Source organism: Aquarana catesbeiana, linkage group LG08, assembly GCF_042186555.1.
Source record: "Aquarana catesbeiana isolate 2022-GZ linkage group LG08, ASM4218655v1, whole genome shotgun sequence".
Taxonomy (NCBI): Eukaryota; Metazoa; Chordata; class Amphibia; order Anura; family Ranidae; genus Aquarana; species Aquarana catesbeiana.
In genome coordinates this window covers 45,205,933-45,225,328 of record NC_133331.1, presented here as the reverse complement: position 1 = coordinate 45,225,328, position 19,396 = coordinate 45,205,933, and the positions used below count along the sequence as shown (strand labels likewise).

The 19,396-nt window shown below is 44.1% G+C and overlaps 1 protein-coding gene across 1 annotated transcript in view; it reads left to right on the top strand.

Moving 5' to 3' along the window:
• The window catches only part of INPP5F (inositol polyphosphate-5-phosphatase F), a 62,520-nt gene that overhangs the window by 21,985 nt on the left and 21,139 nt on the right, over positions 1-19,396 (top strand). The window contains exons 3-7 of the mRNA XM_073595775.1: positions 1,402-1,538; positions 3,502-3,630; positions 5,160-5,327; positions 6,069-6,125; positions 17,652-17,850. Coding sequence (XP_073451876.1) covers positions 1,402-1,538; positions 3,502-3,630; positions 5,160-5,327; positions 6,069-6,125; positions 17,652-17,850 — 690 coding nt within the window. The remainder of the gene's footprint in view (positions 1-1,401; positions 1,539-3,501; positions 3,631-5,159; positions 5,328-6,068; positions 6,126-17,651; positions 17,851-19,396) is intronic.

The following is a 19,396-nucleotide window of genomic DNA, read 5'->3' as shown; positions in this document are numbered from 1 at the left end:
CTGCTATCGTCTTGATGTTATCCATGCAGCGGGTGGAGGGCACATAGAGCATTTACAACATGATGAGTGAAACTTGAGGACTTAAAGTGTTACTAAACCCAGGACCCTGCATTCACTATATATGGTCTCCCACAGTACACAGAACATGGAAATGCAATAATTTTTTAGTAAATATAAACTGCCAAATACCTTTTCTCATCAGCGGTATATAGCAGTCTTGTGACTTCTTTCAGTGTCTGGTTAAAGCTTATAGGAGGAGTTTTCATTCTCCTCTCACTGTCCTATGAGGCTGCAGGACCCCCGACCCTCTGGACAGTGCTGATTGGCCCTGTGCTTATCACATGCACCCTCCCAAGAAAATAAAAAAAAGTCTCTAGCAATACACACCAAACTGAGCACGTGCAGAGTGCCCCCAGGCTCTGTGCTATCAGCAGATGGATTGGGGACAGTAAAATAAGGGAAGGATCAGAGAAGACAGGATCACACAGCCTTTTTAGACAATGAGGAGGATTAACCCCCTTCAGGTTCCACAGTGAGTATAACAAGCATGCTTTACTGCATATACACACTGATTTTACTGTTGTGGGTTTAGTAATATAACCTTTTTATTATTAAATTTACCTATTTGAAATTGGGTTGTTATTTTTGAAACACTGTACTAATGACTTTTATTCTATAACATGTATTTACTCACACAATAGAAATGAAATATTGTATGTGAAGCCTTTCACTTGCACACAATGACAACAATCGATGACCTGCACCCACCCCAGACATTCACCACATTAATAAATAGGCACATATTTGCTAGTTATTTATTAATGTCATAATTGGGCTCTTGACATAAATCAGAATTCTTGCCAGTGGATTTGTAAAGCTCACTAGAGGGTGATGAAGCGAGATGGTTTTTGCGAGGTTTGGCGTACCCAACGTCTGTTACCTAGAATACACTACTGATTCCTGAGAATTTGTGAAATATGTTTGGGGGGGGGGGGGAGTTACTAAATCTGGTGCAGCTGTGCATAGTAACCAATCGGCTTTCAGGTTTTATTGTCAAATCTTAATGGAACAAGCTGAAGGTAGAAGCTGATTGCTTACTTTGGACAGCTGCACCAGTTTTTGTAAATCTCTTCCACTGTGTCACAGCAGTAAAACTATAGGAGTTGTGTTAAAATAAACCTTTTGTTTGCAACAAATTTGATATGGTATATGTTAGAAGACTGATGGCTCCATTCATATCCAGTGGGATAAAATGGTGATGCATGTCTGCTTCTTTCCTAAGTGACATGGGTGGAGTGCCCTTGTATGGTACCAGAAAGGCCACAGCCTGGGGTCCAATCACTGCCGGCTGACACTGAGCTGTCAAGAGGAGAATCAAATGATATTGTGTTTGTTCTGCAGATCTGCCTTGGTGGTTGCTGCTCATCCGTCAGAAATCCCTCATCGGTGTCCTTCCCAAGGGCCATGAGATCTACAAGATCACCAAGATTGCCGTCGTCCCGCTGTCTACGGCTGAGCCGCAAGACCTGGAGCTGGATGTAAGTGCCCTAGATGGCTATTGTACTGATTTTAGGGTCGTGTTTTTTTTAGATGGCATTTGTACCGTTTCAGGATGGACTGAGGCAGGGCTCGACAAATCGCAGGCATCGGGAGGTGCACCGAAATGAACATTTTGGTACTGAAAATTCAGGATGCATGTAACTGAAAATGACAGTTTAATAAACATAATATTAATGAAAAAAAATAGAATAATATAATAATACTAGAAAATACAAATACAAAATATACAAAATTAAGTTAAAAAAATAAATGCATAAACAAATATGTATATGTGTGTGTATGTATATGTGTATATATATGTATGTGTGTGTATATATATATATATATAATATTATTATTATATTCACGTTCAGCAGACTTTTAATGAAAAGTGTGAGTACAAAACATAGCGTAAAAGGATTTTCATCCTTTTGCCAAAAAAATTGTTAGACAGCTGGAATGTAGCTGCTGAGAATGTAAAAACTTCTAACCATTTAAATAGCGTAGTAATAAACCAAATTTATCGCCTGCGCTTTAGAATAGGTATCAATGAGTCCGGTAAATTTGTCACAGGCCATGAAACGGAAAGTAGGTCAAAGCATCAAATCTGTATAAATGACTTTGTCACCCATGATCGCCACCTTTTAGCCCAAGTAAAGCTCAAGAAAAATACATCCCTTTTTAAATTCTAAGTCTTCACGCTGATCCTTCTTGCTGCTTTTTGGGCACTTTTGGTATTTTTGCTCCCCGTTTTGAAATTAATTGTCAATGCAGCAAGGACACATCAACAACGCACCTGAGTTGTGTTTTTAATGTGGTTTTTTGAGTCACATGACCTAAGAAAAACACACCATAAGCACGGTAAAATCGTTGTAAAATTACGTGCCTTTTCAGTGCCATTATCGGCAAAATGCCGATAATTTTTCGGCCACCAAAATTTTAGTGCATCTCTGGTCCTGACACCTAGGCTTTTGTCAGCCCATTTACTATTTCAGGGATGCGCAATTTCTATCGCTCGACACCTGGGACATGCAGTTCCCGGGCGCTGGGCAGGTAGTTTATTTTCTACATTTAGCCCTGCTGCGGGCAATCAGCACGGCTCTGCTGCTGCCCGATTGCTTCCACAGACGCGGGTAAAGTACCCCCCTGCTATGTATCCGGGGCTCTGCTTGCCCATCTGCGGGCCCAAGAACGTCATAGCGGGGGCTGCAGGGTAGAGGAGAGGGAGGAAGTGGACACACATCCGCTTTCCTCCCCATCTTGTTCCTGATCCGGAAGCAAAGTGCATGACGTCACTTCCGGGTCCCCGTTGACAGTTTTCCCCGCCAGCATGCCTGGGAAAGAATGTAATGCAGTGCGAACTGTACTGCATTATATTGAGTGGAGCACAGGGGAGACATGCAGGGTCTTTAAGATCCTGCATGTCTCATTAAAGAGAACCTGTCACCAAAAAAACCTCACATGACAGGACTTTTTGTCCCCTATGTGATAAATAAAAAGGTAAGAACAATTTTTTTTAATTGTAAAAATTGAAAATTGAAAGCACATAAAATCCTCTTCCTAATTTTTTTTTTTTTTTTTTAATTTTAAGGCCCCCTCCCCCACATATACGCACGTACAAACGCATGCGTTGGCGCTAATGCATGAAAACATTGATTGCGCTACACGTTACATATCGCCACGCACGCTCACAAACTGGATCCTAACTTTTTTTTTTTTTAAGCTGGCTCCTGGATTCAAAGCAAATTTGTCAGGACTGAGGAGTGACAGGAGGCTTTGTACAAATAATGCTGTATCTTCTTGAGGAGAACGATACAATTTTAGATTTAGTAGGTTGGAGAATATTCTGGGTCTGGGTGAAGATGAGACAATATTGATGTTGGTTGTTGTATACCGAGTAAATGTCAGATGATGTGCCATTCGTTTGCTTTCTGATCATCAACCTGCTTTTCCATTTCTCAGCTGTGTAAGAAACATCATTTCGGTATCAACAAACCAGAGAAGATCAGTCATTCTCCAGACGACTCTAAATTCCTTCTGAAGACCTTCACACAGATCAAATCCAATGTCTCTGCTCCCAATAAGAAGAAGGTCATGCTATTTATTCCTCCCAGCATGCAGCTGAAATGTGGTGACTTATTATAGGGAGAAGACACGTAGTGAGGACTATGGGCAGTGTGTGCAGTACACAGAGGGAGGAGGATTGTGGTTCCCTTAGTGCAGGTCTGCTTCGTATGGTCATGCATGTAGTAAGGTTCGGGCATATGAGAGGGGGGGCCCATGACATGTGGTGGTGCACTGAGTTAGGTCTGAGCATGTAGGAGGTGTATGAAGTGGTGCTTGGAAGGGGGTGTGAGAGCAGAGCAAAAGGGTGCCCAGGGCATGTGCATGGGGGTTTGCAGTGTGCCAAGGGGCTAATGGGGGGGGGGGGGGGGTTGGCATGTTATGCGAGTAGGGAAAGCACAGGAGGGTTGTAGATCACACGAGAAGGTGCATAAAGGGGGAATGTGAGGTGTGTTTGGATTTTTCTCTAATTTTGCTTATTAATACTCTTCATAATAATAGCAGCACTATCCAAAATAGGCAGAAAGATAACTTAAAGTGAAGCTTCACTCTCTCTCAATCAACAGTGCCTATTTTTAATCTCTATGCAGATAGAGTTAGTAAATAGATTGGAAAGTATATCACGTTTACTTTGTTTTAAACTTTTTTTTTTTAAAGAGAAGTATGGGGTTTTTTTTTTTTCTAATTCATACTTACCTAAGTGGATGCTCCATCTGTCCCCTGCCAGCTTTAACACTGAGAACCGAGCGATCGAACACAGCCGTTTGCTCGGTTCTCACAGTTCCCTGAGCAGAGAGCTGGTGACTGTCAGTCACCAGCTGTCTGCCCCTGCAGCACTCAATGGAGCGCTGGGCTGTTGAGGGTGGAGGGAGCGGCCAGCTCAGGCTCTCACCGGCTCACAGGTCAGAGCTCCTCGGTGGCCCTGGATCGCTATCCAAACTGCTGGTTTTAGAAGAGGGACCTGTTCTGGCACAATAAATCATTTTTGAAGTTTACATTTTTGAAAGAAATCTAGAAAAGCCTGTGGTTGTTCTGGAAGAGCCTGTTCTTACTAACAAATTTTAAGTGGTTGTAAACCCTCACATATCTTCAGTGAAATGACTGTCCTCAGGTGATACAGAGAGATGAAACAAAGCCTCCTACATAAGTTGTACCTGCAGTCTTCTCTTCTCAGAATTTATAAAGCTTGTCTGAGCTGTCAGAAAAAGGTGGCAGAGAGCTGAAATTACACACTGCAGAGCTCAGTGAACTTTGAGAGCTGATTGGAGGGAAGGGGCCCCCCTTTCACACAGCACCAGAGCTAAGAGCTGTCAATCAGAGTTCCCTCCTCTGTCACCTTGTTTTTTTTTTTTTTTTTTTTCTTGGTGTCAGGAAAAATTGTCAGAATTGATTCATGCAGATAGCAGAAGAACGGGCAGCAGACAGAAATAAGACAAGTACACACTATAGAACGATATGCTTTGTTCATATTTCATGTTTGCGGTTTGCAACAACTCTAATCTGCATGATTTTGTTGTTTAAGATCTACATCTGATATATCTCTTATTGGATTACAGGTGAGGGAAAGTAAGGAGAGGGAGAAGCTTGAGCGGAGGCTGCTTGATGAATTGTTCAAAATGTTCATGGACTCGGACTCCTTCTACTACAGCTGGACCTATGACCTGACCAACACTGTGCAGAGGCAGAGCACAAGTGAGAAGACTGGGCTACCTCTATGGCAGAAGGTAAGTGACTACAGGGGTATGTCTACCTACTCCATTTCTTTTATAGGCATGCTGCTGCTTGGCTGGAGGTTGAGGAGTGAAAGAAGAGGAGTGCGTTTTCCTACTACATGTTGGGCCCTGCTACTGTTTATCAGCAGTGTGGGGGCGCCTGATCATGTGCTGGGCAAAAGGGCTCCCCATCGTGTTGGTGGAATAGAGGGCGCTACTATTTGTGTGTTTATCAGGGTGAAGGGCTCTCCTCTTTGTGTGTTTTTGGAATGGTGGGGTCACTGTTTGTGTTGCTTAATGGGCGCCCCTATTGGGTGTTGAAGGTACGAGGGGCACCACTGTTATGTGTTGGTGGCATGTGGGGTGTGCGTCGGTGCTGTAAGGAGGAGCTTATTATTGTGTCTTGGTGGCATAGGGAGCGCTCCTGGTGGTGTGCTGGCAATGTGAAGGGCGCTCCTGCTTGTGTGTTGGTGGCATGAGGGGCACTCCTAGTTTATATGTTGCCAGTGTCAGGGTCATTACCTGTTGTGTGTCAGTAGTGCAAGGAGCGCCCCTGTTGTGGGTCCTCGTTCAGGGGTGCTTCGTGTGTGTCAGCATAGAATGTTTGTGTGATGACAGCGGGGGTGGGGGCGCTCCTGGTTGTGTGTTTGGCGGTGTAAGGAACGCTACCAATTGTGTGTTTGGCAGCATGAGGGGCGATCCTGGTTCTGTGTACATTGATTCGGGCCTCATTTTCTTTTTTGTCATTGTTAGGTGGATGAGCGATTCTTCTGGAACAGACACATGCTGCAGGATCTCATAGAGCTCCAGGTGACATATATATAATTGTATGGCTTCCATCAATCCCTATTATCCAGAAGTGACCTCCTACATAACTATATTGTCAAAAGTATTGGGACACCTCGCTTTACAGGCACATAAACTTTATTGGCATCCCAGTCTTAGTCCGTAGGGTTCAATATTGAGTTGGCCCACCCTTTGCAGATATAACAGCTTTAACTCTTCTGGGAAGGCTTTCCACAAGGTTTAGGAGTGTGTCTATGGGAATGGTGAGGTCAGGCACTGGTGTAGACGAGAAGGCCTGGCTTGCAGTCTCGGCTCTAATTTATCCCAAAGGTGTTCTATCAGGCTGAGGTGCAGGCCATGGTGTGGGGTTGTTTTTCAGGGGCTGGGCTTGGCCCCTTAGTTCCAGTGATGGGAACTCTTAAGGCGTCGGCATACCAAGACATTTTGGACAATTTCATGCTCCCAACTTTGTGGGAACAATTTGGGGATGGCCCCTTCCCATTCCAACATGACTGCTCACCAGTGCACAAAGCAAGGTCTATAAAGACATGGATGAGTGAGTTTGGGATGGAGGAATTTGACTAGCCTGCACAGAGTCCTGACCTCAACCTGATAGAACACCTTTGGGATGAATTAGAGCGAAGACTGTGAGCCAGCCCTTCTTGTCTACATCAGTGCCTGACCTCACCAATGCGCTTCTGAAAGAATGATCAACATTCCCATAGACACACTCCTAAACCTTGTGGACGGCCTTCCCAGAAGAGTTGAAGCTGTTATAGCTGCAAAGGGTGGGCCAACTCAATATTGAATCCTACGGACTAAGACTGGGATGCCATCAAAGTTCATGTGTGTGTAAAGGCAGGCGTCACAATACTTTTGACGATATAGTGTATATTGTCGATCAGTTTGGATTTTGGAACTCTGTTGTGTGTTTTAGTTCCTCATCACAGTTCCAGCTTATTATGAGAAATGACTAAACAGAACAATGAGTCAGTATTTTTTATTTTTATTTTTAGTTTTGATGGGAATTTATTCATTTACACATTTATTAGAGGTATTGATTAGATTATCCAATAGCCATACTATTTTCATTGCATATTGGGGCTGATTTACTAAGAACAATGCACTGTGCCAGTTCATACCTTAATCAGTGCGCTGGAAAAGTCATTAACTGAACCAGCGCACTTTGAAGTGCAAAACGATATTAAATATGTAGCCTACAATTGTCGCTAAGGTAACTGCAGTTTTCTCATTGATAATAGCACACGCCCATACCAGTTGATTAATTTCATCTCATTGAATGTGTCTTGTTAGGCAATTAGTAGGTGTTCTCAGTTAATTAACCCTTTTCGTGCTAATCTCATTCCTTTACATATTCCTATACTTCTAATATATCTTTGAAATGTGTTTTTTTTTTTTTTTCTATTTTTACCCAAATCTTTCAATACATTACAAAGAACAGAGAAGTGTTTCTAAACCCAATAAATTAATTTTTTCAGATCTTGATCTTTTAAAGGTGACCATACACTGCAATCAGTTAGATCTTAAATAAATTAAATTTAGTGCAAGAGCCTGATTGATTTCCTATATTTTGAATGAATTGTTCAAGTGCGTCTTCCTATTACCTATTTTGCTGAAATTTTGAGTTGTACAGAGATTGGCCAATCAGATTGCATAGTACATGACCATTTTAAGTGCCAAATTTGGAATGTAGATGTGCCATGACCCACTTGTATTTTCCTAACGATATTTCTTGGGCATTATACAAGGCACATGAGAAACCACCTTTTTTGAAGACATGCTAGAGTGATCAGGAATCTTCAAACTACGGCTCTCCAGCTGTTGCGGAACTACACATCCCATGAGGCATTGTAAAACTCTGACATTCACAGACATGACTAGGCATGATGGGAATTGTAGTTCCTGAACAACTGGAGGGCCGTAGTTTGAAGACCCCTGTGCTAGACCATTATTATGCCTCCAGAATTAGGAGTGTGGCATCTACCCAACTTCTCTCTGCTGGTGGACACAAGAACCTACATGTATAGATATATATTTGGGCAGCACAGTGGTGTAGTGGGTAGCACTTTCACCTAGCGGCAAAAAGGGTCCCTGGTTCGAATCCTGCCCGTGACACTATCTGCCTGGAGTTTGCATGTTCTCCCTGTACCTGTGTGGGTTTCCTCCAAGTACTCCGGTTTCCTTACGCACTCCAAAAACATGCTGGTAGGTAAATCGGATCCTGTCTAAATTGGCCCTAATATGTATGAATGTGTGTTAGGGACCCACACAAACACCACCCCATGTTAAAAAAAAAAAAAAAATTATTTTCTTAATTTGGAAATAAGGATCATCTCTTCCTCAGAGAACAGGGAGAATTTCTGTACATGGTGGTGGGAAAAGATTAGCAGCAGTACAAGCAACTTCCTGTAGGGGGCGTGATGTCATTCCTGTGTGCTGGCCACCACTTCTGGGAACCAGATATGCGCCACGGGTACATACCTCCACACACACAGCAGTTGCGCATCCCACATACACATCGGTGGCGCCTCTTGCTGCAGGAACCCAATTTTTAGGGAAATAGTAAAGCAGATGCAGATTTCCAGGACTGGACTAACAAATGTTTCTAGTGAAAGGCAACTGGTGTTTTCTATTAAACAAGGTCTAAATGGGCCATTGACATGCATCGCAGTTGAACTTAGGAATGTGTCTTTGCAAAGTTAAACTAAATGAAATCCTTTCTTATTTTTGCTTGGGGATAAAGTGCAGAGGCATTAGAAGTCTTGTCAGTTTTTGGGGATGTCTGCACCCCTGATAGGGTGAAGACACCTCACAAATTTTGCCACTTTCAAATTTATTCACTTCCTGTCACATAGCCAAACAGGAAGTGAGGGTAAAACCCTACCAATATCTTTCCTTGGACACACAGGTCAATCTAAATAGCTTCCCCATTAGGTAAATTGCACTCTAGCATTTTGCGGTGTACACCCCAAATTATTAGGTATCTTGGACCTGCACTACAAGTGCACTGGCTGGAAATCTGAGGAGGACATGCAAGGGAAAAAAAAAATCAGCATCTCTGCTTCTACATGATTGGATGATAAAATCACCAGTGCTTTCCCTCAGATTTGCAGCAGGTACACTTGCATTGCAGAGTGGATTTGCCTTTAATAAATACCTAATAATTTGGGGTGCAGACAACAAAGTGCTAGAGTGCAATTTGCCTAATGGGGACACTAGTTAGATTGACCTGTGTGTCCCCAAGGAAAGACATTGGTAGGGTTTTACCCTCACTTCCTGTTTGGCTATGTGACAGGAAGTGAAGCCAATTTTAAGAAAAGGGACAAAAAGTCCAACCTAAAAAAGACAAGCAGGGGTTCTAACACTCTCACTTGGTTTCTCTCAAATGCCCACAATTAGAATAGGATTGTCTTGAGCTTGATTTTAGCTCAGTGCTCTAAATCAGTGCTTCTCAACCCTGTCCTCGAGTACCCCCAACAGGCCATGTTTGCAGGTTTTCCTTCTACTTTCCCAGGTGCTTTAAATCAGTCAATGGCTTGGTATTTTGGACAGCTATTCTAGCTAAGATAAATTCCCAAAACATGTCCTGTCGGGAGTACTTGAGGACTGAGGCTGAGAACCACTGCGCTAAAATGGAAACTTGAATACTTTCCTCTATGTAATTTTCCTTTCCTGGGGCCTATCCATGGCAGCATACACACAATCCATGCATATGCTACCATGAAGGCACCAGGAAAGTAGTGTTTAGACAAATCACACCTTTTTATTTTTTTTGTTTTGCCATGCCAATCAGCCTGGTTAAGCTGCTGCTGGGAAATCTGTTGTATGAAAATGAACAAAACACATAAAACATAAAAATTGTCTATAAATTTTATTGGTCAACAAAACAGGACTTGGATAAGAGCAAGGAAAGCAAAAAACACATGTATGTTAATTTGAGACACTAACAGAATATGGTTATGAGGTCTGACCATTTTGCAGAGGAAATTAACAGGAGTGCGCCCACAAACTGACATCTATTAAGGATTTAAACATTAGTCACAACATCTTGAGGAAGATTTTGCAAAATAATGCAGCACAGGCAATTAAATCAAAGTGAAACAACATACAAATGACACACATTGACAACATTAAAAATATTTCAGGGGAAAATATCCCCCCACCCAAAAAAAATACAATAAACCAAAGTAAAAAAAAAACTTGCTCTAAAACACATCTGTTTTGCAAAGACATAACAAACAAAATATAGAGAGAAAATACACGTGTTCCAAACTCTATAGGGACACCCAAATGTACTCTCTTGCTGGCCCCACACACACAATCTTGCCTCTTTTCATTGCAAGTTAAAGAATGCTATCTGCAAGCTTTATATAACATAGGCTTGCGTGCTAATGAGGCAAATGAAAACACATGTCCATGAAACACACAAAATGCAAGTTCACCCAGTGTAGAGACAGAATTTCAAAGCGGATAAACCTGTTAAGGTTGTCCTTAAATTATTAACCCAAAAAGCACACTCACTGATCATGCCCAGAAAAATCCAAGTGCCGTTCACAAAAAAAAAGCAAAGTCCCTGAGCATGCCTAGACCAACCCAAATACAGCCACCCCACTGTCCAAAATTAAGCACATCATCCAGCATTCTACAAGATTACAGATGGGACAAACACCCCCCCCCCCCCAGTCCAGGGGGGCAAACAAAGAGCCTAATGTGGGCAAAAGTTATACAACAAATACCATTGCAGTCTATGGGAAATGACTTGTTAATTTTGCTAGTCCCCATTTGGCGGGCTTATCTTCTAGTGAGTGGCCTTAAAATGGGTATGGGGGCCCAGATCCCACCCTGAGGGTAATAATATCAATGTCACCAATTTGGACAACCCCAAAAACGAAACAAGGAGAAGTGCCTTTAAAAACGCAAAATTGCTGAAAAATCTTTACTCTGCCTGCAAAGTGGTGCATCTGTAGTATGTATCCAAAATGCTGCTTCAAAGATGTACGGCTTTAGAGAAAAGTTACAAATCTACATTGCAGCTGAAAGATTTTAACAGCAAAAAAAAAAATGCCGCCCCCCCCCAATACATACAAGGTCATTTGGATCTGTTTAGGCTTAAAATGAGAACCCCCACGTGAAAAATACCACCCCAAACTAAAAAAATATTGTGCCCCTCCCAAACGCCATGCCATTTTAGGAGGAGCGAGAGTCTTTTTACATAATTTTACCAAGGTGCATGTCACATGTTGGCAACGTAACATGCTAACATGACTTGTGTGCAAATCTCCTTAAAAAAATACATGAAGTTGAACCAGCATAACCCATGCAATTGCATTTACGTTGCTTGACATTTACTAACATTTAACACTGACATTTACTAAGATTTTGGACGCACAGTGAACAAACGCATTTGAATGAGCGCTTGCGCAGTTCTTACATTGATCTCGCGCAGTTCTAAACATACTTTCAGGCACAGCAGGCTTGCTCTGAAAAAGTTACTTTCTCATTCTATTTTGGGCATATTTATTGGGCAGTTGGTAATAAACTTCCTCACATCACCCCATAATATTGGCACCTCCATCTTCTGTTAATATTGAATTGAAGATGCCGTGCGCCATGTCCATAGTGGTGCAAAGATTGCATTCTCCCATGCGCCGAGATCGCTATAGTAACTGGGGGATTCGCTCTGTACCCGGCGCACCATTTCGTAAATATGAAAATGTGCGTTGCGCCTCACCGTGCACCTCTACTGATGACACATGGCTTTCGTAAATCGGCCCCATTGTACCTTATCAAACCACATAGAGTGTTAATCTTTGCATATTAAAGCACTGACGTCTTATATTGCCTAGTCCAACTACTAATCCTTCCGAAATGTGGGGATTTTGGTTTTACCTGAAGGAAAGTTGAATATATTGTAGAGTGATTAGGAATCGGCAAATCCGTGACCAAAATATTATGCTAGGCTTTCCAACTGCTGCCAGCTGCACAGCTAGTGGTGTTAAAATCTATCATTAAAGTGGATGTAAACCCGATTCATGAAATTTGAGGTGGGCACATATCTGTAGTGTTTTCTCTCTCCACAACCTTAAGGCTGGGTTCACACTGCTGCCATGTCAGACATCACGTCATGCGCACTGCTGTGTAAATCACATGCGATGTCTGTGCGATGCGAATTCAGCCATACAGATTGTATGGCTGAATTTGCATCGCATTTGGACCAAAGTCACGCAGAACCCTTTTTTTTTTTTTTTGTCCGCACCAGAATCTGATCCGATTCCTGTCCGAATCGAACCGATCATTACCTTTGTATCGACACCCGAAGCGCTTCGCATAGGGCTGTGTGAACTACCTACGAGTTGTATGCAATGCGGGAACCCGTACTGGATTCGGACAGGTTCTCGCATCACAGCAGTGTGAACCGAGCCTAAGTCCCGTGACTTTCTCCTGCTCCGTTCTTCTGTTATCAGCATGAGAACTTCTGACAAGTTCTCCATCAACTGTGATAAAACCCAGCCGGAAATTTGTGTCAGGGTGGGTGCTATAAATTAGCAGAGAGCTGGTCTATTCACAGCACAGCTTTGCGTTGTTTCTTCCTTTTTCTGCCTATGTGGAGAAGGGGGTGTGTGCCTTTCCTCCAATCAGCTGTCTCACAGTGTTTGGCAAGAATCCACACCCACAGGTGAATCGGGAAGAGAAAATTCTAACAGGACGTGAACTTTCTAAAAGGTATATAAAGAGACAGCAGATCTACATGTAAAACTTATGTAGGGAGATTTGTTTCATCTCTGTGTATTATCTGAGGCTGTTCACTTCACTGGGTATATGTAAGGGTTTACATCCACTTTAAGGTTTCAATCTGATGGATGCTCAGCCGCATACAGTGTGAAGAAACCTTTGTTGTTCTATTTGGCGTTATGATGATTTGCTTGCCTGTATAAGTGAATGAAGACACAGTGGCTGTAAGAACTGAACACACACTTGTCTGCCTTCGGGGCCCTGCATCTGTCCCTGTGTACATGTCAACTCAGCTGTGCAGGTTGAACAAAAGTAATCGCTTAATCCCCCCCCCAAACAGCATGGATGGACAAATCTGCAGTGCCGGCTATCCTATTCTGACAACCAGTCCCCACAGCTGTAAGAATACTCCAACGGTCCAATTAACAGCCAATTTTACACCCAGCACTTTGGACAAAAGTTGGTTGAAAAATAGAATTTTGTTGAGTCCGGTGGTGCTCGCAGGGCCACGAACGGAACAACTTTCCAACGACTCAGCATGAATCAGACAAAAATGTAATCCGTGTGTGACCAGCTGTTGGGTGGAGATGGAACAGCCCTATTATGTTCCCAATTCCTGGCAAAAGTAGTTCCTAAAAATAACTGAATACATTACTTCCATCAGATAGTACCGCAGCTTCATCATCCCCTGCCACTAGTGGAATAAATGGCATATGGATGATATAAATCGGGGGTCTCCAAACTTTCTAAACAAAGGACACTTTGCTGACCTTCAGTCTTTAGAGGGGGCGGACTGTGGCTAATGGAAGTAGAAAATATCCCAGCTTCAGTGTCCCATCATTGGTATCAGTTGGAGTAATAGTACCCAATTATTGGTTTTAGGGCCGGTTCACACCACATGCAGTCCGGTGTGTGTGGTTTTTTTTTTTTCCAATGGCATAGTTTATACCAGTGCAGTTAGTTCCAGTGCATTCCAGTTCCAGGAAAAAAAATGGTAGAACATGCTACATTTTTTCTGCTCTGAATTGTACTGGAACATGGTAAACGCACATGTCCTTATTTAAGGACAAGAAAAAAGGGGGAAAGTTTACTGGAACCCATCAAAAACGCAGCAGAATGCACCAAAAACGCACATGCAGGAACACATCCAGACTGCGTTTCTTTGGTGTGAACCAGCCAGTGCCCCATTGTTAATATCAATGAGAAGAATAGTTCTCCATTGATGGTGTCAGTAGAGGGAATGTTGCTCCATCATTGGTGCCAGTTGATGGAATATTACCCCAAGGGACAGATTAAGGCAAGAAAAGGGCCACATCTGGCCCCGGGCTGCAGTTATGAGACCACCGATATAAATGTTAGAGACAGCAAAAAGCTACCGGATGGCAAGTGTGGCTGTATACGTTTTTCTTGGGGTCCATTCACACAGGCGATTAGCACACCTTGCGAATTCCAGCAGCAAGAATCTGCATCTGGAATGACAGGTGTGTGTGAAGAGCTGAGGCTGCTCAGCCTATACAGTGCAAAGGCAGGCTGACGGTGGCTGCAGCTATCTAGGACTTGAGCTGTTGTGGGTCATTGTCTTTCCAGAATATCCAACTTTTTTTTTTTTTTTTTCTACAGTTTCCTAATTGTAAGGACACTTTCACGCATTCAATCTGTCTGCGATTCCCCACTCAGCAGACGGATGGCTTGTCCGCTGTCCTGTGTGGGCGGTTGGATATAAACGGACCGCCTGTCCGTTTACATCTGACGGCCATCCGATCCGCTGGACGGATCCTTATCCCTTCTGTTTTTTTAGTGGGAATGCTTCAGGAGTCTCACTATTGTTGTTAATTTTTTTTATATATTAATTTTAATTAATAAATAAAAAAAACAATAGAATTGGAGATAGAAGCAGATAGAATTGGATCGGATGTCGGCAGGTGTCAACAGATCAGAGTGGATATAACTCAATCGTGTTTTTTTTTTTGTTTTTTTTAAATCAAAAAAAAATCAGACTAATTTTTTTTTTTTTTTTTTTTTTTTTTTGATTTGAATCTTTTTTTTATTTTTTGTATTTTTTTGATTTTTATCAATTTTTTTTAATAAAATGCTTTTGGAGTAAAAATCTATCTAAAGATTTGTTTTCTATTGAAGATCCATAAATAATTTGAGTTTATTCAGCATGAAATGGAGCTTAGTTATGTAACGTGAGGCTGTATATTCTGCAATATTTACATTTTTGGTAAACTCATTCAGTGAATCCAAGCTCTACAAACTGAGATAACATGCACTGCATTGATGCATTTACACAATTTCACAGTAACCATGAGATAAACCGAAGTTCAGGAATATTCCTTTATCCCATTGTTTTGCAAATCTATGTACACTACAAACTGTACAGTTCTGATATTGTTGTTTTACTAACCTGACAGTTTATGATTCTAAATGGGAAACCTTCATTTTGTTTGCAAATATTAAAGAGTCTAACTACAGCAAGAATAAGTACTTACATTTAAAGAGCACCTGTCATTTCTGATCCATCATGGCAGCGCCTGCTAGCGACATCCACTCACCTGCTGCCGCCACGTCCCTTACCTTGTTGTGTCACTGCAGCATCACCAGCCGTCCCATTAAACTGAATAGGACTTGTTGGTGAGTCAACAGCGGGTCAGAGGAGGAGCCGCCGGGGGGACTGAGATGACAGTTGCTATTTAAAAATTAAGATTTAAGTCGAGTTGATTTAAATCAAGCCTTTTTACTAGTGATTTAAGGGCCAGTTCACACCAGATGCAGTTCCGTGCAGTTCAGTTTTTTGTGCACCGATACAGTCGGTTCCAGTCAGACTGCATGGTGTAAACTAGAGCCATTGGAATACATGGAAAACACCGTGCATGCATTTTGTGCAGAAAAAAAGCGCACAGAACTGAACGGAACTGCGCCTGGTGTGAACTAGCACTTAATCATGATTTAAATCAAATCTACTCTGCAACAGACACATGTCCGCTGACACCCGCCGCTCCATAGAGGGCGATGGATGGTCCGATCAGGTCCGCCTGTGTGAAAGGGATCTAAAGCTTGCCTGCACATGTGTATATATTTCTTTCATTCAGCCTTCAATATGTAGCAGATTCCATCCACAAAAACAGCACAGATTGACAGATCTCCGCTGAGGACTATTGTGTTCTGACAGCCAGAGCCATCTGCTGTCGGAATACCCAAATATTGCCTGCTTCATATTGGCTGCAGATGCTTTTCGGACGGGAATTTTGTTGATGCTGGTGTTACTGACAGTGTCACCCATGGTGCAAATTTCCGCTGATTCTGTATGACATGGCTGAAATTTGAAGTGTGTTTGGTCACTGAGTTTTTTTGTTTTTAGTAGAATCCATTCTTTCTCAACCCACACAGGATCTCCTTTCCCTGCTGGCTGTCACAAAACCCCAAGCATTGGGGTGGAAGGGGTGAGGAGAGGAGGAAACCTCCAAGGCAAAGGGGTCTCCAAACATTCAAAACAAGGGGCCAAATTACTGCCCTTCAAATAATAGGGGAGACGAACTGTGGCAAGTGGGAGTAAAAAAATGCCCTGGCATCGGTGGCAGTAAACCATGCCAAAGACTTGGTGGTCAGTGGGAATAAAAAAAATTACCTTGTTGGTGAGAGGAGTAGTGTGCCATCACTGGTGTGTCAGTTGGCAGAGTAGTGCCCAATAATTGGTCAATAATTGGTGTCAATGGGAGGAATGGAGCCCAATAATTGGTGCCAATGGGAGGGATAGTGCCCAATAATTGGTGTCAATGGGAAGAATAGTGCCCAATAATTGGTGTCAATGGGAGGAATAGTGCCCAATAATTGGTGTCAATGGGAGGAATAGTGCCCAATAATTGGTGTCAATGGGAGGAATAGTGCCCAATAATTGGTTTCTGTGGAAAGAACAGTGCCTCATCAATGGGGAGGAAAAGTGCCCAATAATTGGTTCCAATGGGAGGAATAGTGCCCCGTCTTTGGTGCCAATAGGAGGAATAGTGCCCCGTCTTTGGTGCCAATAGGAGGAATAGTGCCCAATAATTAGTGTCAATAGGAGGAATAGTGCCCCGTCTTTGGTGCCAATAGGAGGAATAGTGCCCCGTCTTTGGTGTCAATGGGGGGACTAGTGCCCAATAATTGGTTTCTGTGGAAAGAACAGTGCCTCATATCAGTGGAAGGCAGTCGTGCCCCTAGGGCTGGATAAAGGCAAGCAAAGGGTCATATCTAGCCCCGTTGGCCACACTTTGAAGACCTCTGCACTAAGAAGTTTAATTTTCTTCAAAGGCCTCTCCTTTTTCTGCAAATAAGTTGTTTTTCTTTTCATTTATTATTAACAATTTAAAATTCATATAATTTAAACCCACTCAGTCTTAAAATTAATTGTGGCTTATCTGATTGTTGTGTACTTTGGATATGAGGTGGCTGGTCCTTGTGCAATCTAAATCCATCAAATAATACAGTAGTGAAACCACTGGAAGAGTGCCTAAACTTCCACACGTGCCGCATGTTGTCTTTTTCCAGTCTCTTAATATTAATTTGTCTTTTTGTGGTATAAATTGGCAAAACATGCAATTCAACCAAACGTGCCCAAACCTAGCGTGACTATGTAGCTCTGTATATCTATCTAATCTATCTGTATGCAAATTATAACATAAATATTGTGACCTTCATACTTTGACCTGTGCATACCATCTGGATTTATTGAGTGGCTGTATAGGCATGAGATGTCTGTTTTGTGTAGGACCAATGCAGAGCTTGTAGTTATATATATAATATATGTCGTATGTATAGGACCAGCAGGGAGGATACTGGATCCTGCCCATCATACAGGGCTTCGTTCAGATAGAGGAGCTGGTGGTGAACTATAACGAGTCTTCAGATGATGAGAAGAGCAGCCCAGAGACCCCTCCTCAGGAAAACATGTGTGTGGATGACATACACCCCCGATTCCTGGTGGCCATCATCTCCCGAAGGAGTCGACATAGAGCAGGTAAGCCTTACCCTGCCATCACAGGTTGGAGGGGTTGAATCTACTTGGTGTCCTATGGTTGAAGGTGATGTCCTTGTGTGATTCCCATGGTGGAAGATTCGTCTGTGGGGTGTTGGGGGGGGGGGGGGGGTTTAGTTTCTGTAGTGTCACCAGTGGAGGCGGTTATGTCTTTGTGCGTTTTTACTGCTGGGGGTGTAATTCTCTGTGGGGTGTCAATGCTGGGGGGGGGGTTGTCTCTGTGAGGTGTCGCGAGCAGAGTGGAATGTTGATGTGGTGTTGGCCAGATTGTACTTTTCATACTGCTATGTTGGATGGGGCCATGTGTTTGGTTCTTCATTCCCACAGGAGATGGCTGTGCATGCAATCACCAAACTTTATAGAGGAGTAGCTTCCTGTGACCTCACCAGTGGCGGAATTACCAGGGTCGCAACAGTCGCACTTGCGTCTGGGCCTTGGCATTCCACCAGTGTGGGGGGGCCCCCGCACCTCCCCCTGTACCTCCGGCTGGCATCAAACTATACAGGGGAGGGGGGGCAGAAGGGGGCGATCGGCACCTATGTGATGTCTGTGGGATGTCCCTCCAGCAAGCACAGTTCACTTCCCGAGTGTCCGTGTATAAAATGGAGAGGGGAGGGGCCTCTGACTCGAGCAGGCACCAGACTCAGTGCACACGTTTGTCGCTCTGCTTGTACACTCTTACCAATACATGCTCGGGTCAGAGGCCCCTCCCCTCTCCATTCTATGCACTGACACTCGGAAAGTGAACTGTGCTCGCTGGAGGGACATCCTGCGAATATCACAAGGATATGTACAAGGCCTGCTGCTTCTTGCATTTAGACTTCTTATGTGAGGTAAGCCTGACACTTGGCCCCCCACCTGCCACCTGTGACACTGGGCCCCCCACCTGCCACCTGTGACACTGGGCCCCCCACCTGCCACCTGTGACACTGGGCCCCCCACCTGCCACCTGTGACACTGGGCCCCCCACCTGCCACCTGTGACACTGGGCCCCCCACCTGCCACCTGTGACACTGGGCCCCCCCACCTGCCACCTGTGACACCGGGCCCCCCACCTGCCACCTGTGACACCGGGCCCCCCCACCTGCCACCTGTGACACCGGGCCCCCCCACCTGCCACCTGTGACACCGGGCCCCCCCACCTGCCACCTGTGACACCGGGCCCCCCCACCTGCCACCTGTGACACCGGGCCCCCCCACCTGCCACCTGTGACACCGGGCCCCCCCACCTGCCACCTGTGACACCGGGCCCCCCCACCTGCCACCTGTGACACCGGGCCCCCCCACCTGCCACCTGTGACACCGGGCCCCCCCACCTGCCACCTGTGACACTGGGCCTGCCACCTGTGACACTGGGCCCCCCACCTGCCACCTGTGACACTGGGCCTGCCACCTGTGACACTGGGCCCCCCACCTGCCACCTGTGACACTGGGCCCCCCACCTGCCACCTGTGACACTGGGCCCCCCACCTGCCACCTGTGACACTGGGCCCCCCACCTGCCACCTGTGACACTGGGCCCCCCACCT